This window comes from Heterodontus francisci, chromosome 33, assembly GCF_036365525.1.
Source record: "Heterodontus francisci isolate sHetFra1 chromosome 33, sHetFra1.hap1, whole genome shotgun sequence".
Taxonomy (NCBI): domain Eukaryota; kingdom Metazoa; phylum Chordata; class Chondrichthyes; order Heterodontiformes; family Heterodontidae; genus Heterodontus; species Heterodontus francisci.
The window spans coordinates 58,265,631-58,286,751 of NC_090403.1; the positions used below are offsets into that span (position 1 = coordinate 58,265,631).

At 46.8% G+C, this 21,121-nt stretch overlaps 1 protein-coding gene across 2 annotated transcripts in view; it reads right to left on the reverse strand.

The window, feature by feature from the left end:
* Positions 1-5,971: 5,971 nt before the first annotated feature.
* ppp1r1b (protein phosphatase 1, regulatory (inhibitor) subunit 1B) overlaps positions 5,972-21,121 on the reverse strand; it is a 75,500-nt gene continuing 60,350 nt past the window's right edge. For both annotated transcript variants that reach the window (XM_068013040.1, XM_068013041.1), the window contains 5 exons: positions 20,741-20,801; positions 19,192-19,214; positions 16,136-16,217; positions 10,252-10,467; positions 5,972-8,523 (listed from right to left, as the gene is read on the reverse strand). In XM_068013040.1, the coding sequence (XP_067869141.1) occupies positions 8,465-8,523; positions 10,252-10,467; positions 16,136-16,217; positions 19,192-19,214; positions 20,741-20,801 (441 nt within the window). In that variant the 3' untranslated portion in view covers positions 5,972-8,464. The remainder of the gene's footprint in view (positions 8,524-10,251; positions 10,468-16,135; positions 16,218-19,191; positions 19,215-20,740; positions 20,802-21,121) is intronic.

A 21,121-nucleotide genomic window follows, 5' to 3' on the forward strand; every position in this document is an offset into this window, starting at 1 on the left:
ATTCCTGCCTAATGGTTGTAATTGTTTTAAGTTCCTCCCTCTCACCTTATGATTTGCAAGTGTTTCTGGGATGTTACTTGTATCTTCTACAGTGAAGACAGACACAAATTATCTGTCCAGTGCTTCCACCAATTCCTTATTTCCCATGATTAATTCCCCAGTCTCACCCTCTCAGGGACCAACGCTCACTTGAGTTACTCTTTTCCTTTTTAAATACTTGTAAAACCTCTTACTGATTTTATATTTCGAGACAGCTTTCTCTCATACTCTAATTTATCCCTCCTTTTTTTAGCCATTCTTCGCTGGTTTTTAAATACTGTCCAATCTTCTGACCTGCCACTAATCTTCGCAGAATTGTACACTTTTTCTTTCAATTTGATACCATCTTTAACTTCCTTCGCTAGCCACAGATGGTGCATCCTTCTCATAGTCTTTCTTTCTCACTGGAATGTATCTTTATAGTCATAGAGTCATAGAGTTATACAGCACAGAAACAGGCTCTTCGGCCCATCGTGTCCGTGCTGGCCATCAAGCACCTATCTATTCTAATCCCATTTTCCAGCACTTGGCCCGTAGCCTTCTATGCTATGGCGTTTCAAGTGCTCATCTAAATGCTTCTTAAATGTTGTGAGGGTTCCTGCCTCTACCACCCCTTCAGGCAGTGTGTTCCAGATTCCAAACACCCTCTGGGTGAAAAAATGTTTCCTCAAATCCACTCTAAACTTCTTGCCCCTTACCTTAAATCTATGCTCCCTGGTTATTGACACCTCCGCTAAGGGAAAAAGTTTCTTCCTATCTATCCTATCAATGCCCCTCATAATTTTGTATACCTCAATCAGGTCCCCCCTCAGCCTTCTCTGCTCTACGGAAAACAACCCTAGCCTATCCAGTCTCTCTTCATAGCTGAAATGCTCCAGCCCAGGCAACATCCTGGTGAATCTCCTCTGCACCCTCTCCAGTGCAATCACATCCTTCCTATAGTGTGATGCCCAGAACTGTACACAGTACTCCAGCTGTGGCCTAACTAGTGTTTTATACAGCTCCATCATAACCTCCGTGCTCTTATATTCTATGCCTCAGCTAATAAAGGCAAGTATCCCATTTGACTTCCTAACCACCTTATCTACCTGTGCTGCTGCCTTCAGTGATCTATGGACAAGTACACCAAGGTCCCTCTGATCCTCTGTGCTTCCTAGGGTCCTACCATCCATTGTATATTCCCTTGCCTTGTTAGTCCTCCCAAAATGCATCACCTCACACTTCTCAGGATTAAATTCCATTTGCCACTGCTCTGCCCATCTTACCAGCCCATCTATATCGTCCTGTAATCTAAGGCTTTCCACCTCACTATTTACGACACCACCAATTTTTGTGTCACTGCTGAGTGTTATGAAATATCTTCTTAAAAGTCTGCCACTGCATCTCTACTGTTCTACCCATTAACCTAATTTCCCAGTTCACTTTGGCCATCTCTGTCTTCATACCCTTGTAATTTATTTTATTTAAATTTAAAATACTAGTCTTAGACCCACACTTCTCATCCTAAAATTGAATGTGAAATTCAATCATATTATGATCACTGCTACCTCGAGGCTCCTTCGCTTTGAGGTCATTAACTATTTTTTTTTTAGGGATATAGCACTGAAACAGGCCCTTCAGCCCACTCAGTCTGTGCCGACCATCAACTACCCATTTATACTAATCCTACATTAATCCCATTACCCTCTCACATCCCCACCTTCCCTCAATTCCCCTACCACCTACCTATACTAGGAGCAATTTATAATGGCCAATTTACCTATCAACCTGCAAGTCTTTGGCTGTGGGAGGAAACCGGAGCACCCAGTGAAAACCCACACGGTCACAGTGAGAACTTGTAAACTCCGCACAGGCAGTACCCAGAACTGAGCTCATGTCACTGGAGCTATGAGGCTGTGGTGCTAACCACTGCGCCACTGTGCCGCCCAAATTCTGTCTCATTGCACATTAGCAGGTCTAGAATAGCCTGTTCTCTGGTTGGCTCTAGAACATGCCTCACTAAGAAATTGTTCCGAAAACACTCTATGAACTGCCAATCTGATTTGTCCAATCTATATGTAGATTAAAATCACCTATGATTATTACCGTATCTTTCTTACAAGCCCACATTATTTCTTCCTGTATATTCCGTCCTACAGTGTAGTTACTGTTAGAGGATCTATAAACTACTCCCACAAGTGACTTCTTACCTTTGCTATTTCTTATCTCTATGTCAGGTACCCTTGAACATTCAGGTCCCAGCCTTGATCACCTGGCAGCCATGTCTCAGTAATGGCTATCAGGTCATACCTATTTATTTCTATTTGAGCTGTCAAGTCATCTGTTTTGTTACAAATACCATCTACATTCAGATACAGAGCCTTTAATTCTGTCTTTTTACCACTTTTGCTAATTCTGGCCTTCTGTGCTGGTGTACTCTTATGTTTGTATGCTCTGTCATTTCCTGTCACACTCTGGTTATCATTACCCATGTCACTACCTTGTACTATTGCCTTGTTCTTTCCCTTTAATTTATCACATCTCCCATCACTTGATCCCTCCCCCTCCCCTCCCTCCCCCCACCCCCCACCACTATTTAGTTTAAAGCTGTCTTTGCTGCCCTAGTTATAAGACTCACCAGAACACCAGTCCCAGCATGGTTAAAGTGAAGACACAGTGGCGCAGTGGTTAGCACCGCAGCCTCACAGCTCCAGGGACCTGGGTTTGATTCCAGGTACTGCCTGTGTGGAGTTTGCAAGTTCTCCCTGTGTCTGCGTGGGTTTTCTCCGGGTCTCCGGTTTCCTCTCACAAGCCAAAAGACTTGCAGGTTGGTAGGTAAATTGGCCATTATAAATTGTCACTAGTATAGGTAGGTGGTAGGGAAATATAGGGACAGGTGGGGATGTTTGGTAGGAATATGGGATTAGTGTAGGATTAGTATAAATGGGTGGTTGATGTTCGGCACAGACTCGGTGGGCCGAAGGGCCTGTTTCAGTGCTGTATCTCTAAAAAAAAAGACTATCCAAACGGTACAGCTCTCACTTTCCCCAGTACTGGTGCCAGTGCCGGATGAATCAAAACCCATAAAACCTCCAAGATCAGACAGTGTAGCATCCAAAGCAATCCTCTCGATGCTGCACAAAATACCTGAGATTTGGTCCTGTGCTGGGCTTTCTTTACTTCTGTACCTGATCTAATGATGGGATACAGCTTTCAACTAGTTTTCCTCCTAACCATGTTTATATCAGTTCTGCTTTACCCTGTTTAAAGAGGGGTACCGGTACGACCCAGCCACTGTCTGCTTTGTTGCATTGATTGCATTAAACAAATTGCAGCTCGTTCTGATTGTAAGAGTGAAGGATGACTGGAGGAGGAGAAAGTCCACAGCTTTAGAGACCCTAGGAGAGAATGATTTAGAGCAAGAGTTGGAGCCATGAGATTCGATGAAGGAAGATGAAGAGCAAATAGGACAGTTCAGTTGGAGCTTAGAAGCAAGAAGAGGAGAGAGTTCAAAGGAGCACTAATCATACTAGTATTTAGAAAATGAGGAGCACTGCAGGGGAGAAAGGGATGACAGGGACGATGGATCACTTATTGATCGCTACATCCCATCTCTAGTTCAGAGTGGTAGAGTGGTGCTGGAAGAGATTCCCCAGACATTAGAATGATATTCAAGTGTTGAATGGATTTAGAATTCATAGTGTATTAAGATTTTTTGAGGGGAAACAAGTGTTTGACACAATGAGAAACCAAGCTTCTTGGAGCTTCAGTGATGTGTGACTTATATTTGAGATCTTCAAGGATGCTGATGGCAAGAATGCTGATAGATGAAGAGTAGGGGTGGAACCATTGGAGATAGGAGCAGTTGCTTAGATCTATATGAGGGATGAAGAAACTGTCTTTGAGGAATTAATGAAACAGACTTTCATTGCCCCATTGAAGCATGGGATCGTGCTGCATGGAGGGAACTCAGTGGCAGGAAACAAAGGGTAATTGTTGACAGGTGTTTTTGCGACTGGAAGGCTGTTTCCAGTGGCATTCCGCAGGGCTCAGTACTGGGTCCCCTGCTTTTTGTGGTATATATTAACGATTTGGACATAAATGTAGGGGGCATGATCAAGAAGTTTGCAGACGACACAAAAGATTGGCCGTGTGGTAGATAGTGAGGTTAGCTGTAGGCTGCAGGAAGATATTGATGATCTGGTCAGGTGGGCAGAAAAGTGGCAAATGAAATTTAACCCAGAGGAGTGTGAGGTGATGCATTTGGGGAGGTCAAACAAGGCAAAGGAATACACGATTAATGGGAAAATACTGAGAAGAGTAGAGGAAGTGAGGGACCTTGGAGTGAATGTCCACAGATCCCTGAAGGTAGCAGGACAGGTTGATAAGGTGGTTAAGGAGGCATATGGAATCCTTTCCTTTATTAACCAAGGTATAGAATATAAGAGCAGGGATGTTATGCTGGAACTGTATAAATCATTGGTTAGGCCATATCTTGAGTACTGTGTGCAGTTCTAGTCACCTCTTACAGAAAAGAGGTAATTGCACTAGAGAGGTTACAGAGGAGATTTACGAGGATGTTGCCAGGATTGGAAAAATGCAGCTATGAGGAAAGATTGGATAGGCTGGGGTTGTTCTCCTTGGAACAGAGAAGGTTGAGGGGCCTGGATAGAGTGGAGGTGAAGGGTCTATTCACCTTAGCAGAGAGTTCAGTGACTGGGGGCATATATTTAAAGTGATTGGTAGAAAGATTAGAGAGGAGATTGAGGAAATATTTTTTCACCCAGAGGGTGGTGGGGGTCTGGAACTCACTGCCTGAAAGGATAGTTGAGGCAGAAACTCTCAACTCATTCAAAAGGAGTCTGGATATGCACCTCAAGTGCCATAATCTGCAGGGCAATGGCCCAAATGCTGGAAGGTGGGATTAGAGTCGGGCGATCGTTTTTCAGCCAGCACAGACATGATGGGCCAAGTGGCCTCTTTCTGTGCCTTAAACTTTCTATGATTCTAACTGCAGATTGTGAGTACTGAGGGGCCTGGATCTGAAGGGAGCTCAGTGTAGAGTTTGTTGATAGTGGAGAATGGGTTGATGATGAATGAAGGAGGTTATTAATGTGCAGAAGGAACAGAGTTGGAGCACAGAGCCCTGGGAACTCGTGGTTTAATGGAAAGATTCAGAGGATCAGATACAAACAGCTTGAATAGACCGATGTGGCAGGAGACTGGGAAGCCTTGAACAGAGATTTGGTGGGAGGACACGATGAGAACATGTTTAGAAGTGTTTGGTGCCAGAACCTGTTAAAACCTTTGGAGACATTCAAAGCGACAAAGAAGTCTTACCAAAGTGGTCAAGCGTAGATTTGCAGAGGTGTTTAAAAGAGGTTCTAAGGTCACCTGGGGATGGCAATACTGGAAACCAAACTGCTGAATGTAGATTGGGCCAGAACTGACCCACTGGAAATAAACCTCGACGTTGTTCAAAATATTAGAATACAAGCCCAGGTACCTGCTGAGCTGATGGGGATTTGCTCCTCCAGCCAGACTGTGCTGGGCCCCTGTACAGAAACCAGACTGCGTGGAACTTTGCTAGTGGGCAGTCAGTGGGCTTCTGTACTGCAGGGCCTGGAGGTCTGTGCTCAGAGCTGGGGCCCAGCCACTCGCTCTCCTGGGAGAGTTTATTGCCTTCCAGGTGTCTCGAACAGAGGAAATAGAGGCGTTGAAAGAGATGAATGGATTAATTTACAAACATGCAATCATGTTATGTTTTGCTTGGATTTTTGGCTGCTCCTGAAATCATCACACATTTTCCTTACTAAAGGTTGCAACTTCAAAGTTAAATACTTGAATGGTGTTTGTCACATGATTATGTCTCTCAGAATTAGCTGGTGATCTGTGGTAAACTTATTCAAATAAACATGGCCAGATATTGTATTGCAGGGCACACAGTGAGCAGATTAAAGCAGAATTTATTGTTATAGTCAGTGACAGACATTCAAAGTACAGAGATTATATTCTACAGCTCCACATATGAATCTTTGCGGAGAAGTCCTGGGGTTAGTGACATACACACCCAACCTCCATTGCACCAGGGACTGTAATCACTATAACACATAATGCCTAGTATTGCAATGAGAATACAAAGCAAGGAGTACTATTAATGAGGTGGCAGCAGGACAGAGGAGCTGGGTACAGCAAGGTGAGTGGGCATGGACTGAACCTCTGGCACTGTGTGTCAGAGCAGTGTGGAAGCAGAGGTGAGCTCGCTGGGACAGTTCCCCATAGCCAGTGGACCTGAAAGGTGGGGCTGGTGAGAGCTTAAACCTGAAGTTTCAAACAAGAGCTCGTCACAATTGGGTTGCCCCATTGCCATTCAAGTTATTAATTGAATGAAACTGTGCTTTTAAACATGAACCATGCGATGGTGGGAGGGGAGCAGTTATTTTCCTTTACCAAGGTCACAACATCTGAAATTCTGTTGTGCACCATGCTCACTGCAATTTCATTCAGTTATTAAAGGCTGTGGGCTCAGAACTTCAGCTGCTGTTAGGATCCTGAAGGGAGATTCGTGGTACTGAGGACAGGACTCGTCATTCACTCGCATCGCAACATGAGGGGATGAGCCTGAAGGAGGCTGTGGAGGATGATCAGGGAACTCAGGGATGTAACCTCATCATTATCCTCCTGCCAACATCTGCCACCTACTCGATATTACCCCTTACTGCCCCTCCTCACATTCTCCCTACTGGGGCCACCTTTGACCTTAGTGGCTTTCAGGTGTCTCGCTGAGTCTGGGATAGAAATACCACTCATGGCTGTGTACATTCTGGCTCAGTGATCAGCTGTGACTCAGGCTCGGCCTGAGATTGGTGGCACAGGAGAGAATAGTAAATTAAAAAAACTGAAAAAGAGACATCCCAAAGCATTTTACAGCCAATGAAGTACTTTTGAAGTGTAGGCACTGTTAAAATGTAGGAAACATAGAGCCAATATGTGCACAGAAAGATCCCAGGAACAGCAATGAGCAGATAAGCTATTGTTGTTGATTTAGGAATAAATATTGGCCAGGACACTGGGGAGAACTCCCCTGCTCTTCTTCAAAATAGTGTCACAGGAGCATTTATGTCCACCTGAGAGGGCTGACAAGGCCTTGCTATAATGTCTCATCTGAAAGATGGCGACTCTGATAGGCAGCACTCCCTCAGTACTGCCCCTCTGACAGTGCAGCATTCCCTCAGTACTGTCCCTGACAATGCAGCACTCCCTCAGTACTGCCCCTCTGACAGTGCAGCATTCCCTCAGTACTGTCCCTGACAATGCAGCACTCCCTCTGTACTGCCCCTCTGACAATGCAGCACTCCCTCAGTACTGCCCCTCTGACAGTGCAGCATTCCCTCAGTACTGCCCCTCTGACAATGCAGCACTCCCTCCGTATTGCCCCTCTGACAATGCAGCACTCCCTCTGTACTGCCCCTCTGACAATGCAGCACTCCCTCAGTACTGCCCCTCTGACAATGCAGCACTCCCTCCTTATTGCCCCTCTGACAATGCAGCACTCCCTCAGTACTGCCCCTCTGACTGTGCAGCATTCCCTCAGTACTGTCCCTCTGACAGTGCAGCACTCCCTCAGTACTGCCCCTCTGACAGTGCAGCATTCCCTCCGTATTGCCCCTCTGACAGTGCAGCACTCCCTCAGTATTGCCCCTCTGACAGTGCAGCACTCCCTCAGTACTGACCCTCCAACAGTGCGGCACTCCCTCAGTACTGACCCTCTGACAATGCAGCACTCCCTCAGTACTGCCCTTCTGACAATACAGCACTCCCTCAGTACTGCCCCTCTGACAGTGCAGCATTCCCTCAGTACTGTCCCTCTGACAGTGCAGCACTCCCTCAGTACTGCCCCTCTGACAGTGCAGCACTCCCTCAGTACTGCCCCTCTGACAGTGCAGCATTCCCTCCGTATTGCCCCTCTGACAGTGCAGCACTCCCTCCGTATTGCCCCTCTGACAGTGCAGCACTCCCTCAGTATTGCCCCTCTGACAGTGCAGCATTCCCTCAGTATTGCCCCTCTGACAGTGCAGCACTCCCTCCGTATTGCCCCTCTGACAGTGCAGCATTCCCTCCGTATTGCCCCTCTGACAGTGCAGCACTCCCGACAGTTCAGCGCTCCCTCGTTTCTGCAATGGGAGTGTTGTTCTGGAATTATGGGCTCAAGTCCCTGGGGCAGAACCTGAAGCCACGATCTCTTCCAGGAACATGATGAGGTTGCTGGAGGGTTTAAAAACAATGTAAAAATCTAAATGTATGATTTCAATTTGATACAAAACTTGATCAGAAACAAGATGATTGTCAGCAAAGCCACTCAAACTAAACAGAGCAAAGCATTTCAGCAGAAGTCGAGCGGGATCCCGAAGCAGCTGGTGATCAAGGCATCTCGCATCCCAGCTTCTCAGTGAGTGACTTCCCCCCGACAGTCAGAGTGGAAATTCTCCTCCGCTGTGGCTGGCACTGTAAATCAGGACAGAATGTTATTCTGAGGGTCAGGGGTGGCGCCAAAATCAAACAGTAACTTACAACATGGCATTCTAACCCATCAACAGTGCTCTGTACCCAGGCTAAGCCATTGGAAATATTTCCATAACCTTGAACTACCAGCCTTGAAATTCCTAGGATCCAGTAGGTAGGAAAACATGACTTCCACCCATTGGACAGATACGAGTACAACAACAAGAAGTCATCAAATATGCAAGAAGAAAAAGAAAATACTATTTAAAAAAATTATGAACATTTAAAGAAGTTTGGGGCAGGAATTTGGGAAGCAGCCTGGTCACATCCAGATTTTGTTAGGGGATTTGTGGGTGGAACTAAAGTTCTCCTATCAACAGGGCAATGCAGCTCAGGCGGGGAGGGTGGGGGGGTGGGGGTTAAGGGGAGGGGTGGGGGGGGGTGGCAGGGAGTCCTCGGCTCTACAGGGAATTCAGTGCCCCAAGTAAGTCTTGGAGAACTCATTCTAACTGAACTGGAGTGACTCTCCCTGAGAGCTTGTGTGACTCTCCTCGAGGGCTGGTGAGGATGTGCCAGTCCTGGTTGGAGTGTGAGCTGTTCCTAGATAGAGACAGTCAGACCTGCCCTGCCCCCAGAGGTCACTGCTTGTTCTGTTGGCAATGGAAGCTGCAAAGAGTATATTTCTGTGTTGCTGGGTCTCTCCTCTGCTTTCTTCTATCTCTCTCCCTCCTCCTTACTCTCTGTCTCTCATTCCCCCCTCTTTCTGTAGCACTGAAACTATGGATACAGTAAGAAACTGGTCTCGGGATGTCAGTGGTGAGTTCTCCCTCATACTCACCCTACCTCCCTTCCTCCCTCACTGCCAGCCTCTGTGTGCTACTAGAGTGACCCACTTTACACAGGATCTAACCCCACACCTCTGTGCACCCTACCTTGTTGTGAAGTAGAGTTATTCCCATTGGCTGATGGCAGTGCTTTGATAGCTGTTAATCGTTTCTGCAATGTCCCCTGTGTTATCTGATTGTGCTGAGCTCGCCTGATGTGATCCATTCCGAGGGAGAAAATTCAGGAGATTGTGTTCAATGAGATCTCTGGTGTCAGTGTCACAGTTTAGTGCCAGTCTATGACTGCTTGCATATTGGTTTCAGTGTGTGGGTCCCTGGGTACCCTCTGGCTATGTTGGCCTCTGGCAGATAGATTCCCAGGCATATGTAGTTGTGTGTAAGTGGATTGTTTTGGAGTGTTCCTGTGTTGTGTGGGTGTCTGTCAGTAGGAGAAGTGCAGCAATGGCTCAGTCCCAACAAGTTATTCCCTAATTTGCCAGCAACTCTGGCCAATGCTAATGCACCACTTTAAGTGATCATCGTGGTGCAGAAAACCTAGCCCTCAGAGTTTAACTATGTTGGTTTATTCTTTCAAACAAACTGCCAGAAGACGATCAGCACCGGGAGAGGCTCTCCTGCTCCCCGGCACTCAGTCCCACACCGGGCGGGGCTCTCTTGCTCCCCGGCACTCAGTCCCACACCGGGCGGGGCTCTCCTGCTCCCTGGGGCTCAGTCCCACACTGGGCGGGGCTAAATCCTACACTGGGTGGGGCTCTCCTGCTTCCCAGGGCTCAGTCCTCATCATTAATCACACTGCTTGTGGCAGATTAAACTCCCCGAACCTGTTTTCAGTGCGTTCTGTCACCAGGTCCATCATTATCTCATGATAACTATTCTTCCCACTTACTGGCACCACTTGCTATTGGCATTCCATGGCTGTTTTTCTGAGGTTCCCGATCTGTCAGCTGCTCCTTTCCTGTGTGGAGAGGCAGCGGAAACTGAGCGTCTGTGTCAGAGGAATCGGACTGAATGCTGTCACGCTCTGCCATATCTGGGTGCATCTCATCCAGCAGCAAATGTGTGGACTCAGCTCCAAGGTGGGAATGCACAATGCGCTGGACAGCTGGAAAATACAGACACACATGATCCAAAACACATCATACTCACACGGCCCAAAACATGCGCTGTGGGATAGCGTGGGATAGGATGGAGGGGAAACTAGGGTATTGGGGAGTGGGGTGTGGGACAGGGTTTGGGGGGACTGGGGTAATGGGGAGTGGGACAGGGTGGGTGGGGGTTGAGGCTGTTGGAGTAATTGAGTGTGGAGATGAGAAAGCATGACAATCAGTTTCAACAGCAGTAAAGCTGAGGTAGGGGCGGGAGGCAGAGGTATTACACAGTTGGAAGAAAGCGATCTAAATGATGGATTGGATGTGGGATTTGAAATCCACTCTGGGTCCAATATTGCTGAGGTTTGACACAGCCGGGTTTAGCCAGAGTGAGTGTCCAGGGTGGGGATGGAGTCAGTGGAAAGGAAGCAGAGTTTGTGGCCAGGGCCAAAACATGTGATGTTCACCTGGAGGAAATGTTGACTCATCCTTGACCTGATGTCAACCCAGCAGCCTATCAGCACGTGGTTGATAATGGGGTGGGTGGATATGGTGGACACCTACAGCTGAGTGTAATCAGCAGCTGCAGTTATGTTTTGTCTTTCCTGAGACATAAGGACTGCTCCTGTGTTTATGTTTACTCTATTGCCAGGTTAATGGTGAATGTACCTATACTGAACGGAACCCAGGCTAGAGATAGGTTGGCTATCGCCCTGGGGTTCTACACTGCTCCAGGCTCCTTCTGCATTTCCCAGATGTGCTTTCAGGTTACCGGCACCCTCTGGAAGAGAAGATCTGTAAACTGTCTCTGGATTTAACCAGGTTCGTTCCTACAATGTACAGAACAGGGGAAGAGCATAGAGGTGATACCCACTGTTATAAATTGTTATTCTATCTGAAAAGAGCTAGGAACTATTTGTTATGTGTAAGTGTTCCAGTGGGGCCACGTTCATGGCTGCACTGGAAAGTCATGGGATATGTAACACAAAAACCAGTCTCACCAGTCCTACAGCAGGCAGCATGGTGCCTGAACAAATAAGTGAAAAGCTCAAGCCTTTCCAAGTTTAAAGTGTGATTATTTCCAGCATCTGAGAACCAGAAAACAACAAGAAGATGTAATATGGTGGCAGCGAGTGTCTGTGAGTAAACCGAGAACATTTTAAAAGAATTAGATTGGGAAAATTGACCCAAATTAGTGGCAGAGAGAGAGAAAGAAAAACTAAGTGACTCACGCGAAAACGAAATGTCAGCCAGGACAGTAATGAATGCATAGCTACAACCCATAATGAATTGGGAAGCTGATGGTGTTGTGGAGGCATTTGAGAAGTTTAAACAAGAGTGCAGATTGACATTCAGTAGTTTCCTAAAAGGCACTAATGAAGAGGAGAGGGTCAGCTATAGCCTTCTGTGGGCTGGAGATAAAGGATTAAATTTATTTAACAGCTGGGACCTAAGTGAAGAGGACAGCAGAAACCTAGACAAAATTTTTGAAAGATTCAGCACCCATCTCCAGCCAAAATCAAATCATCGGATATACCGATATGAATTTCAAGGCCTCAGACAGGAATTAGGTAAGCCTATTGTCAATTTTGTAGCAAGATTGAAAAATGCACCCAGAAAATGTAAATTTAAGGACACAGATGAATGGCTGATAGATCAGCTCATTTGGGGTTCTGCACATCCTGAAGTACAGAAAGCTCTAATCGGACAGGACAAGCTCACAATATCGCAGGCTGTAGACACTGCCAGATCACATGAAGCCACGAGTAGACAGATGAAGACACTGACTACCCAAACAGCTAGCCTTCAGTTAAGCCAAGAGAAAGGCAGCAGGGTTGATGCAGTGAAACAACAACAAAAGAATGTACACCAGACAGAGAGAAAGACGTGCAGGAGATGTGGACAACCACACGAATTGACAGATAGAAGGAAATGTCCCACAAATGGATCAATCTGCGGAGCTTGTGGAAAGACCAACCACTGGGAAAAGATGTGCAGAATAAGGCAAGAAGGTGGTAGACGAGACACTAGAGCCAGAGTAACAGGGCAAATGAATAGTGAAAGAAACCAAAACATCCACACCCTGGAAGATGGCGATGATAGACATAGGAACCATAAAATTGCATGAAATGTCTGGATGTGACAGTTCTCAGAGAAAAGAAATTCATACAACCATTCAGATCAGGAAGAGGCTGAGAAATAAACCCACAACGATCAATCTGAAGGTGAAGATTGATATTGGAGCACAGAGTAACATCATCCCGCTCAGACTATACCAGAAGATCTTTCCTGAAAATTTGGAGGAAAATGGTTATCCAGGGAAAAGTGCTCTGAATCCAAACAACATCATGCTAACAACATACGGGGGAACTGAAATTTGACAGCTAGGAACAACCCAAATCAGAGGGACACACAAAGGAAGATGTTAACTGTATGTTCTACGTCACAGAAACAGATGGTCCAGCTATCCCGTGGTTGAGCAGTTGTGAAGAGCTGGAGATTATCTCAGTAAACCATGAGGTGAAGGAGGTGACACTGAGGGTTGAAGACAGTACACCCATTGAAAAGCACCCTCCGATCAGAAACAAAGAGGATCTGGTACAAATGTAACCAAAGTGTTGCAATGAGACAGTTGGATGCTTTGAAGATTTTGAGTATTACATCACTATTGACCCAGCGATGAAACCAATGATTCATCCCCCACATAAAGTACCAGTAGAACTAAAAGGAAAGCTTGAAAAAGAGCTCCAAGAAATGTAAAAGAAGAAGGTGATCGCCAGAGTCCGAGAGCCCACAGATTGGGTAAATTCCATCGTGGAGAGAGAGAAGCCAAATGGACGGCTAAGAATTTGCCTGGATCCCAAAGATATTAACCAAGAAATAAAGAGGGATCACTATCCTATTCCAGCATTAAAAGATATCGCACCAGCACTGGCAAGGGCGAAAGTTTTCAGCAAGCTTGATGCCAGAAATGGCTACTGGAATGTGAAACTAGATGGAGAACCTTCACTGTTGACAACATTCAACACATCCTTTGGACGATACAAATTCCTGCATCTACCTTTTGGCCTCAAAGTGAGCCAGGATGTGTTCCAAAAGAAAGTAGACGAGGCATACAGGGGATGCAAAGGAGCAGTCGGCATAGCTGATGATATCCAGATATATGGTGTAGATGGAAAAGATCATGACAACCATTTACATGAAGCCATGGAGAGAAGCAGGAAAGCTGGGATTAAGCTAAACGCAGACAGATGCATTGTGAAAGTGACAGAATGCCAGCTCTCCAGAATGGTGTACACACCTGACAGAGTCAAGCCTAGTCCTGAAAGAATCTCAGCCATCTCTGGGATGGAAGCCCCAAGAGATAAGAGAAAGTTGAGAAGTTTCCTTGGTTTGATCCAATACATGAGTTCCTTTGTTCCGCACATGTCGGAACACACAGCAAACCTGTGGGAGCTGAGGAAAGAAGATGTAGAGTAGCAGTGGTCAGAGTCACATGACAGGAGTTTCAACAAACTCTAAAAGATAGAATGGAAGGAGACAAGTCTGTCGTATTACAACAGAAAGAAACCTGTCACTCTGCAAGTAGATGCTTCCATTAAAGGATTGGGAGCAGCCCTGGTACAAGAGGGAAAGCCAATAGCATTTGCATCCAAAGCTCTAACATCAGCTGAGACAACATAGAAAGAGAGCTTTTGGCAGTCGTGTATGGATGTGAGAAGTTCCACACATATCTCTATGGGAGAAAGTTCATAGTGAAGAGTGATCATCGTCCACTGGAGCAGATCTACAAGAAAAATCTATGTAAAGCACCAGCAAGACTGCAGAGGTTACTCTTGAGGTTTCAGAGTTATGATTTCACTCTGAAATATAAACCAGGAAGAGAAATGGTGCTGGCAGACACCCTATCTCAGTTGTCACCACAGGAGAAACACGAGATAGAAGATCTAGATATAAAGATTCATCACCGAGTGAATGTAACACCACCGAAACTGAGTCAAATTAGAGATGAGACCAGCAAAGACGAGGAGTTACAGATGCTCTCTCAGCAAGTGATCCAGGAATGGCCTGATAGGATACAGCACACACAGCCAGCTATACGGCAGTATTGGTCTATCAGAGATGACATCCCACTAGAAGATGGTGTTCTGCTGGTCGGATCCAGAATAATCATTCCCAAAACAATGTAGGAAGAACTTCTCCAAAAGATACACAAAGGCCGTATGGGAATGGAGAAGCTCAGAGCCAAATCAGCTGTGTACTGGATAGGCATATACAAAGATATCAAAAATATGGTGTCTACATGCAATGTATGCCAGAAGTACCGAAACTCACAGCAGAAAGAGGAGATGATAGCTACTGATGCACCACCCAGACTATGGCCATACTGTAGGAATCGATTTATTCACACATAATCAAAAATGATATCTCATAGTCGCAGACTACTACTCAAAATTCCCTTTTATCTGGAAGGTGAAATACCTGAGAGCTACAACAATCATCTCAGCAGTACGAGTTCTGTTCGCTGAGCAAGGGATTCCTGAAAGGTTAATAAGTGACAAAGGCACCCAATTCACATCCAGAGTATTTAAGAAATTCGCTGACCAGCATGGGTTCAACACCATCACCTCGTCACAACACCACCCACGGGGACATGGATTTATAGAAAGACACATCCAGATGGTCAAAAGAACACTTATGAAATGCCGAGAGATGAAGGGAGACCCAATCCTGGCCTTATTGTCACTCCGATCCACACCTCTCAAGGCTAACATGAAATCACCGGCAGAGCTGTTAAATGGAAGAAAATATAAGACAACTCTGCCAAGCAAAATACATCCTTCAAGTGACCAGGAGGAAGTGAGACAACAACTCACTGAAGCACAGGTAAGAGGAGAGCAACACTTCAACAAGCGTGCTAAATCCCTACCTGAACTGTTGAAATGACAAACTGAACATGTATAGGATCCAATCATGAAACCCTGGGGCCCAGCAAAAGTTGTTGCTGAAGCTGAGGCTCCAAGGTCATATATCATTGAGACCGAAACCGTAACCAAATGAGGAGGAACATATTCGACCTACACCTGAGCTAAAACAACAGAAAAGACCATCAACAACACCAGAAACATCACTATCCAGCAGGACAACATTAACAACATCACCAGCAAGTCTCACAACATCGTCTGTACTGCGTGCCAACTCACCACTGAGAGCAACAAATGCCAAATCTACAAGATGGAGGCACAACATCTTACCATCCAAGCGATACCGTGAATAATATTTTTTAGAAAAGAATACATGCTATAAAAGACTCTAAAAAGGGGCTCAGATTATTTCCGAAAGTCGGTTGATAATCTTCTTTAGTTATATTGACAGTTATATTGATATAGGGGCATTATGTTTTAAAGAAAGAGGAATGTTATATATTGTTATACTATCTGTAAAGTGCAAGGAACTAATTAGCTAGGAACTAGTTGTTATGTGTAAGTGTTCCAGTGGGGCCACATTCACAGCTGCACTGGAGAGTCTTGCGATATGTAACACAAAACCAGTTTCACCAGTCTTACAGCAGGCAACATGGTGGCTGAACAAAAAATGAAAAGCTCAAGCCTTTCTAAGTTTAAAGTGTGATTATTTCCAACATCTGGGAAGCAGAAAATAACAAGAAGACACAGAACACACCTTTTAGTGAGGGAGGTGTGTAAGACCAGGATGGGGCAGCTCGTTTGGGGTTCAGTGTCCCACCATCAGTGGAGGGCGATCTCTGCAAACAGACAAAAGGCACATCCGTTACTTTCAAATCTCAACATCACTTATCAACCAACTTATAGGAACAGGAGGAGGCCATTCAGCCCCTCAAGCCTGTTCCGCCATTTAATTAGATCATGGCTGATCTGTACCTTAACATCATCTACCTGCCTTAATACCCTGACCCAACAAACTCCAATCTGTCCTGAAGTTTTCATTTGACCCCCAACCTCAACAGCTTTTTGGAGGAGAGCGTTCTGGATTTCCACTAGCCTTTGTGTGAAGAACTGCTTCCTGACATCACCCTGAACGGCCTGCAGGCTTAAAGCTTATATTCCCTTATGGGGAAACCAGTTAATCTGGGTAATGGAGCTGAGGCAAAACAAGTGAGAACAACTGGCAGAAGAACCCAGATTCTAATCAGAATTTCTTCAAAAATAATTTTAAAAAAATAAAGAAATCATTTTAAAAACAACAGAATCAATTTCCTTAATGAAATCAGCTCAGTGGAGCTGGAAATTTAAAAATGGTGCAGCAGAGCCAGAAGAGCAGGCCCAGTGTGGAACTGAGGCTCATAGACCGGGAGAGCAGGCCCAGTGTGGAACTGAGGCTCATAGACCGGGAGAGCAGGCCCAGTGTGGAACTGAGGCCCACAAACCAGGAGAGCAGGCCCAGTGTGGAACTGAGGCCTACAGACCAGGAGAGCAGGCCCAGTGTGGAACTGAGGCCTACAGACCAGGAGAATAGGCCCACTGTGGAACTGAGGCCGACAGACCAGGAGAACAGGCTCACTGTGGAACTGACGCCCACAGACCAGGAGAGCAGGCCCAGTGTGGAACTGAGGCCTACGGACCAGGAGAATAGGCCCACTGTGGAACTGACGCCTACAGACCACTCAAGGACAGAGATGGGAATCTATGTGTGGAGGAAATGGGCGAGGTGCTAAATGAGTACTTTGCATCAGTATTCACCAGAGAGAAGGACTTGGTGGATGATGAGCCTAGGGAAGGGAGTGCAGATAGTCTCAGTCATCTCATTATCAAAAAGGAGGAGGTGTTGGGTGTCTTGCAAAGCATTAAGGTAGATAAGTCCCCAGGGCCTGATGGGATCTACCCCAGAATACTGAGGGAGGCAACGGAAGAAATTGCTGGGGCCTTGACAGAAATCTTTGCATCCTCATTGGCTACAGGTGAGGTCCCAGAGGACTGGAAAATAGCCAATGTTGTGCCTTTGTTTAAGAAGGGTGGCAAGGATAATCCAGGAAATTATAGGCCGGTGAGCCTTACGTCAGTGGTAGGGAAACTATTAGAGAGGATTATTTGGGACAGGATTTACTCCCATTTGGAAACAAACAAACTTATTAGCGAGAGGCAGCATGGTTTTGTGAAGGGGAGGTCGTGTCTCACTAATTTGATTGAGTTTTTTGAGGAAGTGACGAAGATGATTGATGAAGGAAGGGCAGTAGATGTTATCTATATGGACTTTAGAAAAGCCTTTGACAAGGTACCTCATGGCAGACTGGTACAAAAGGTGAAGTCACATGGGATCAGACGTGAGCTGGCAAGATGGATACAGAACTGGCTTAGTCATAGAAGACAGAGGGTATCAGTGGATGGGTGTTTTTCTGAATGGAGGGATGTGACTAGTGGTGTTCCGCAGGGATCAGTGCTGGGACCTTTGCTGTTTGTAGTATATATAAATGATTTGGAGGAAAATGTAGCTGGTCTGATTCGTAAGTTTGCGGATGACACAAAGGTTGGTGGAGTTGCGGATAATGATGAGGATTGTCAGAGGATACAGCAGGATATCGATCGGTTGGAGACTTGGGCGGAGAAATGGCAGATGGAGTTTAATCTGGACAAATGTGAGGTAATGCATTTTGGAAGGTCTAATGCAGGTGGGAGGTATACAGTAAATGGCAGAACCCTTAGGAGTATTGACAGGCAGAGAGATCTGGGCGTACAGGTCCACAGGTCACTGGAAGTGGCAAAGCAGGTGGATAAGGTAGTCAAGAAGGCATACGGCATGCTTGCCTTCATCGGTCGGGGCATAGAGTATAAGAATTGGCAAGTCATGTTGCAGCTGTACAGAACTTTAGTTCAGCCACACTTAGAATATTGCGTGCAATTCTGGTCGCCACACTACCAGAAGGATGTGGAGGCTTTGGAGAGGGTACAGAGGAGGTTTACCTGGATGTTGCCTGGTATGGAGGGCATTAGCTATGAGGAGAGGTTGGATAAACTCGGATTGTTTTCACTGGAACGACGGAGGTGGAGGGGTGACATGACAGAGGTTTACAAAGTTATGAGCGGCATGGACAGAGTGGATAGTCAGAAGCTTTTTCCCAGGGTGGAAGAGTCACTTACTAGGGGACATAGGTTTAAGGTGCGAGGGGCAAAGTTTAGAGGGGATGTGCGAGGCAAGTTTTTTACACAGAGGGTGGTGAGTGCCTGGAACTTGCTGCCGGGGGAGGTGGTGGAAGCAGATACGATAGCGACGTTTAAGAGACATCTTGACAAATACATGATTAGGAAGGGAATAGAGGGATATGGGCCCCGGAAGTGCAGAAGATGTTAGTTTAGGCAGGCATCAAGATCGGCGCAGGCTTGGAGGGCCGAATGGCCTGTTCCTGTGCTGTACTGTTCTTTGTTCTTTGAGAACAGGCCCAGTGTGGGACTGAGCCCATAGACCGGGAGAGCAGGCCCAGTGTGGAACTGAAGCCTACAGACCGGGAGAGCAGGCCCACTATGGAACTGAGGCCCATAGACCGGGAGAGCAGGCTTCTCCATTGCCGCCCCCACCACATGACTGGGGGGATGGCCGCCGTTATTATGTTAAATGGCCGCCCACTATGTAATCACAGCAGAGCGGCTGCTGATGTCACAGGTGGAACCGCCATCATTTTGCAAAGTTGCTGCTGCTTCCAGTTGTGGGCCAACTAAATTCAGGCCAGTGTAACCCAGTCCCAAAACCAATATTATCAGACTGACCTGATGGGGTATTGGTTCCTCTTCTAGAGAAAAAAAGAAAAGGAAACAGGTGAGTAGGGTGTTATAAACATCAGCACAGCATGATTTAATCAGACTGCTATGTTCCATAGTAACACTAAACCCCAGTGAGAGCCAGACCGGACAGAGAGTGGCACGTTGATGGTTGTACAATCTCTCATTGTTGCTGCCACCTCTTCACCCAGCATCTGCTTTATGCCCCCTTGGATGAAACCTTTCAGCCCGATAGCAGTTATATTTGTATCACTGGGAATCATGAACAGATTGTGTGTCAATTGAATGGAGTTACGCAGTGAGTTGTTGTGATCTGGAATGTACTGACTGAAAGGGCGGTGGAAGCAGATTCAACAGTAAATTTCAAAAGGGGAATAAATACTTGAAAAGGAAAAATTTACAGGCCTTTGGGAAAAGAGCATGGGGGAGTGGGGCTAATTGGATAGATCTTTCAAAGTGCCGGAACTGGCACGATGGGCCGAATGGCCTCCTTCTGTGCTGTCTCATTCTCAGAAACTAAGAGTTTCCTCACTCTGAACTGTGTAACATTAGTGATCCCTCTGGGGTAGGTACTGCTGGCTGGTATAGGAGGGCACTGGAGTGAGGTATCGGCTGGTATAGGAGGGCACTGGAGTGAGGTATCGGTTGGTATAAGAGGGCACTGGAGTGAGGTATCGGCTGGTATAGGAGGGCACTGGAGTGAGGTATCGGTTGGTATAAGAGGGCACTGGAGTGAGGTATCGGCTGGTATAGCAGGGCACTGGAGTGAGGTATCGGCTGGTATAGAAGGGCGCTGGAGTGAGGTATCGGCTGGTATAGGAGGGCACTGGAGTGAGGTATCGGCTGGTATAGGAGGGCACTGGAGTGAGGTATCGGCTGGTATAGGAGGGCGCTGGAGTGAGGTATCGTCTGGTATAGAAGAGCACTGGAGTGCGGTATCGGCTGGTATAGAAGAGCACTGGAGTGAGGTATCGGCCTTTCCTGATGCCTGTGGAACACATAGCTTAACAAGAGGTTAATCCTTTGGGGAAGTGGTATTGGGAAAGGGGTGATTGGGGGTAAGGGGCAGAGGGGAGGTGAGGGGTATGGAGGGATAGGAGCGGGGGGTTGGGATGGAATATGAGAGGCGGGAGGGCTGAGGGGTGAGTGAGATGAAGGGAGGGGTAGAGGAGGGGGAAGGTGAGGTGAGGGGCGGGGAAGGCGTGGGTGCAGACAGGGAGGGAGGTAACGGGGAGGGGGAAGTGAGGGGCGGGGAGGGTGGGGGTGCAGACAGGGAGGGGGTGAGGTGAGTGGAGGGGGAAGTGAGGAGAGGGGGAAGTAACGGGGAGGGGAATGTAAGAGGCAAGGGGGTTTGATGGGGCAGATGAGGGGGTGCTGGGATGGGAGTGGTTGTGAGGGCTGTTCCCTCATTGCCACTACCCTGGTTTCTGGTCTCTCAGTCCTGCCAGGCTGTTAGAGTTGTGCAGCCTATATGAGCTCTGCATTGGTGCACGTTTCACTCCCCAGTCCCCATCCTGGCTGTGGTATTATGGGTTACCTGGAGACGAGTGATCCGAGACCCTGAACAGTGTTGCCGGTGTCGGTCTCCGTCTTCGAATCTACATAAAGAAACAGGAGACAGTTGCTGTAATCTGACAGTGACTTTGATGTGTCCTTCAAATGTTGATCAGGTCTCTGATTACTCCAGTCTCTAGCTTAACCAGCATCTTAATCCAGTCCCTGAGGGGGCAGGGTCACTTCCTCACGACTGATCCAGGCCAGGTTCACTAGGCCTCGCCACAGTGTCAAACACACAGTAAACTAACTCGGTGAAATTGGAGAAATCTAGACCCCAACCCCTTCCCCAGGGCCCAGACGCCAACCGCTTCCACAGGGCCCAGCCCCCAAACCCTTCCCCAGGGCCCAGCCCCCAAACCCT